The sequence below is a fragment of the Camellia sinensis genome, chromosome 13 (genome assembly GCF_055761805.1).
Source record: "Camellia sinensis isolate YWXY chromosome 13, ASM5576180v1, whole genome shotgun sequence".
In the NCBI taxonomy this organism is placed as follows: domain Eukaryota; kingdom Viridiplantae; phylum Streptophyta; class Magnoliopsida; order Ericales; family Theaceae; genus Camellia; species Camellia sinensis.
In genome coordinates, this window is record NC_138973.1 from 74,155,398 (window position 1) to 74,159,263 (window position 3,866).

The following is a 3,866-nucleotide window of genomic DNA, read 5'->3' on the forward strand; positions in this document are numbered from 1 at the left end:
TTTAAATTTTTTTTTTTTATGAACACTTACTAATCAGTACTATTAATTAAAATTATAAATTATCGACAAAAAAAGTTAAAATTGTAAATTTATTAAATAAAAATAAAAAAAATTAATAAAATTTAATAAGTAATAAATATAAAAAATAAGATTTATTGTGAGGTAACTTTAAAATAACTTTTTTATTTAACCTTTTAACTGTTTTAAATGAAAAGTCAATTGTGAAACCACCGAATATATATTTTTATTGAACATATACGAGAAATTATTTAATAATTCTAAAACATTACGTGGTCATACTTAAGTTAATTATTAAGTATTTAGCTTCATATTATTCCTCTATTCTCAATATAAATCGTGATTTCTATCTCTCTTTATTAATTAAAATCTTATAAAATATCACACATCTATATTATGATAATACTGAATAATCGGTCGAATATTTACCAACGTAAATAACATTTTCTAAGAAATAAATAAATAAATAGTTGTGGTGACACTCCGTAGAATAAATAAGATAAGAACACCAAATAAACCATTATTCATGACCTGTCAACATACCCCTCATTTGCTCTTTCCAGAACACTCTCTCCTCTTCTTCAGTACAGGTCTCAACAAATAACTTCAATTAAAAATTCAAAAATGTTAGACGTCTTAAAAAATTTATCAAAAATTTTATTAAATATCTCATATAGGTGTAGAATTCACATAAGACCCACATTGTGTGAGTCCTACACTCATATAAAACATTTGATAAAGGAAAATGCTAGAGGTTTTAAATTTTTTATCAAATAAATGACTAAATGTGTCACATGAGTGTGGGGCTCACAAAATTGCGAACCCTACACCCATGTGAGACATTTAATTATTTGTTTGGTAAAAAATTTGATGACCCTAACATTACCCTTTAATAAAATTTTTAATAGAATATTTAGGTTTTTAGATTGCTCTTAAAAATCACTCCCCACCTCTATAAAAAACAACCCAAACCCTATCCTCACTCACACCACCTTCTCGAGCTTTTCTTTCTACTACTGTTTAGTTCAGTCTCTAAAAGGGAGAGAAAAACAGAGTTCTAGAGAGAAAAAAACAGAGCAACAATGGAGGGTAAGGAAGAGGATGTGAAGCTTGGAGCTAACAAGTTCACAGAGAGACAACCAATAGGCACAGCAGCTCAGACAGACAAGGACTACAAGGAGCCACCACCAGCTCCCTTGTTTGAGCCAGGGGAGTTGAAATCATGGTCCTTTTACAGGGCTGGGATTGCAGAGTTCATGGCCACTTTCCTCTTCTTATACATCACTCTTTTGACTGTCATGGGTGTTGTTAGGGCACCTACTAAGTGTGCCTCTGTGGGTATTCAAGGGATTGCTTGGGCTTTTGGTGGTATGATCTTTGCCCTTGTCTACTGCACTGCTGGTATCTCAGGTTAGCAACAAATTTCTCTGATTTCTTCTAATTTGTTGGTTGAATTTTATGGGTTTTTGTCAAGTTTTTGTTTTTCTTCACTGAGTTTTCATTTTTGGGAAAAAAATTTATGGGTATTTGTTAGTCTTGTCAGTGGATCTGTGTGTGTGTGTGTGTGTGTGTGTGTGTGTGTGTGTGTGTGTGTGTGTTGGTTGAAGCATATTTGGGAGATTCAGCGTGTTTGGAACCAAATCCTTTTATAATTCAGATCTTAAACTGCCAAAGGAAAGGAATGGATTTCCAAGGAATTTCTTTTGCTGTTTGGAGTTAATTGAAATTGAAAGGAAATTATTCCACTTTTCTGTTTGGTTGATGAGAAATTAGACACGGAAAAAGTATATTTTCTTGGTCTACAATTGGATGGGTAGAAATAAATTGATCATTGAAAAATGGGCAGAGATGTGCTTTTAACTTTGCTTATGATGATTAGCTTTTACCTCAAAAAATTTAAGATTTATTGTTTTGCTAATTACTTTGGCCTATGCTGCACAGACTTAGTCTGATCAAAACTTGTTGTGAATAACAGGAGGACATATTAACCCAGCAGTGACCTTTGGATTGTTTCTGGCAAGGAAGCTGTCCCTAACAAGGGCTGTTTTCTACATAGTGATGCAGTGCCTTGGTGCCATATGTGGTGCTGGTGTTGTCAAGGGCTTCCAGCCATCTATCTATCAGGCAAATAATGGTGGGGCCAATTTTGTGGCACATGGTTACACCAAGGGTGATGGCCTTGGTGCTGAGATTGTTGGCACCTTTGTCCTTGTCTACACTGTCTTCTCTGCCACTGATGCCAAGAGAAATGCCAGAGACTCCCATGTCCCTGTATGTCTTTTCTTCTTCTTCTTCTTCTTCTTCTTCTTCTTCTTCTTCTTCTCCATTACTTTGATAGTATAACTTTTAACAAATTTGCTTGATCTGGGTTCTTGTCTATTTCTTTGATTTCTTCTATTTTGTGTGTGGATTGAATTACGCGAGCCGATTATTCATGAATCATGAAGAAACTGTTGTTTTGAGTTTTTTCAGGAAGTTAAATATTTGTGGATTATTTGATTTCTGTATCTTGTTGATTTGGAGTTTGTGTCAATACTTGTTATATGAAGTGAGTTAAAAGTGTTCTGTTTTGAAGTCATTTGGAAGGAATATTGTTTTTTTTTTTTTTTAATCTCCTACCCCAACTGAGGGGTTGGGTTTTGATAATACTAAATTATTGCTGCATCTTTGGTCTTCTACTTTTTTTCTATGGGATTAGGATGGTGAGGGTGGCTTGGCTTGCTTGCATGTGATATGTTTGATTATGTGTATTGTGAAAGCATGCTTTCTACTTTTTAGGTCTTGTGAATTTGAGAGGGTGTGGGATCCACAACGAAATACCAAAGCATCTTTACCTTCTTGGTCCTTGGGTTGGTTGAATTATTGTCTAGGCTTTCTTTGGTTGCTTTACAAAGGAATCAAAAGCACTTGATTGGTTAGAACAATTTCATTGTAAGCATGAAATTAGTAATAATTCACAATATTAATTCTTTCTACTAAATTTAGCTGGTTAGCTTTAGAAACATATTTTAATTGAGAAATGATGTGAACATTGCTATTGATTTTTCTAGAAAACTCATCTCAACTAATGTGACAATGACCTTTTCAAAATTATTGAGACGGCAATAGTCATTTAGGTTTGGTAGCAAGTGACTCTCAAATTGTCTATTTAATTTAGAAAGAAAAAAAAAAAATCATTGCAACAGTCGTCGGTTTATTTTTCTAGCAGAAAAGATGAAAACCTAAAGTTTGAAAAAAAGGGAAAGGGCAAGAGACCTCTCTAATCTCTTTCTTTGACCTAGTAATTCAATGTTCCTATCCTGGTTTTAATTTCTTCTAAATGCAATTTCAGCTTTTGGCTCCTCTTCCAATTGGGTTCGCGGTGTTCTTGGTTCATTTGGCCACCATCCCCATCACAGGAACTGGCATCAATCCAGCCAGAAGTCTTGGAGCTGCAATCATCTTCAACAGGGATCATGTTTGGGATGACCATGTAAGTACAAACTTCACAGCAGATTTTTGATATACATATATATATATATATATATTTACGTTCTTTGATGATAGTAAATGATGAGATATATGTATCTGTGTTTTTCAGTGGATCTTCTGGGTTGGACCCTTCATTGGAGCTGCTCTTGCTGCTATGTACCACCAGATTGTGATCAGAGCCATTCCTTTCAAGTCCAGGGCCTAAGTTGTTTGAACACTCCACTCCTTTAGAGTCTCACCTTGTGCCTTTGTTTTTGCACCCTTTTGTGTAATTTCTTTTTTTCTCTTCATGTGGACTTAATCATGTGTGTAAATTATCTATGTATTTTAAGCACGCGGCTTCTTATGAATGAATATTCTTGAAATCGTTTTTGTTA

At 34.2% G+C, this 3,866-nt stretch overlaps 1 protein-coding gene across 1 annotated transcript; it reads left to right on the plus strand.

Annotated features, from left to right (window-relative positions):
* The first annotated feature begins 537 nt into the window (after positions 1-537).
* On the plus strand, positions 538-3,866 carry LOC114281817 (aquaporin PIP1-3). Its single transcript, XM_028224411.2, has 4 exons — positions 538-1,428; positions 1,994-2,289; positions 3,350-3,490; positions 3,599-3,866. Exons 1-4 carry the CDS (start codon positions 1,101-1,103, stop codon positions 3,692-3,694), a joined length of 861 nt encoding a protein of 286 aa, XP_028080212.1. The 5' UTR covers positions 538-1,100; the 3' UTR covers positions 3,695-3,866.

What these genes read in the sequence shown, in the direction of transcription:
- LOC114281817 (XM_028224411.2), top strand. Translation starts at nt 1,101, where the DNA reads ATGGAGGGTAAGGAAGAGGATGTGAAGCTTGGAGCTAACAAGTTCACA. An exon ending in CTGCACTGCTGGTATCTCAG is followed by an intron (nt 1,429 to 1,993) that starts GTTAGCAACAAA and finishes TGTGAATAACAG; the next exon opens with GAGGACATATTAACCCAGCA. An exon ending in ATCATGTTTGGGATGACCAT is followed by an intron (nt 3,491 to 3,598) that starts GTAAGTACAAAC and finishes TGTGTTTTTCAG; the next exon opens with TGGATCTTCTGGGTTGGACC.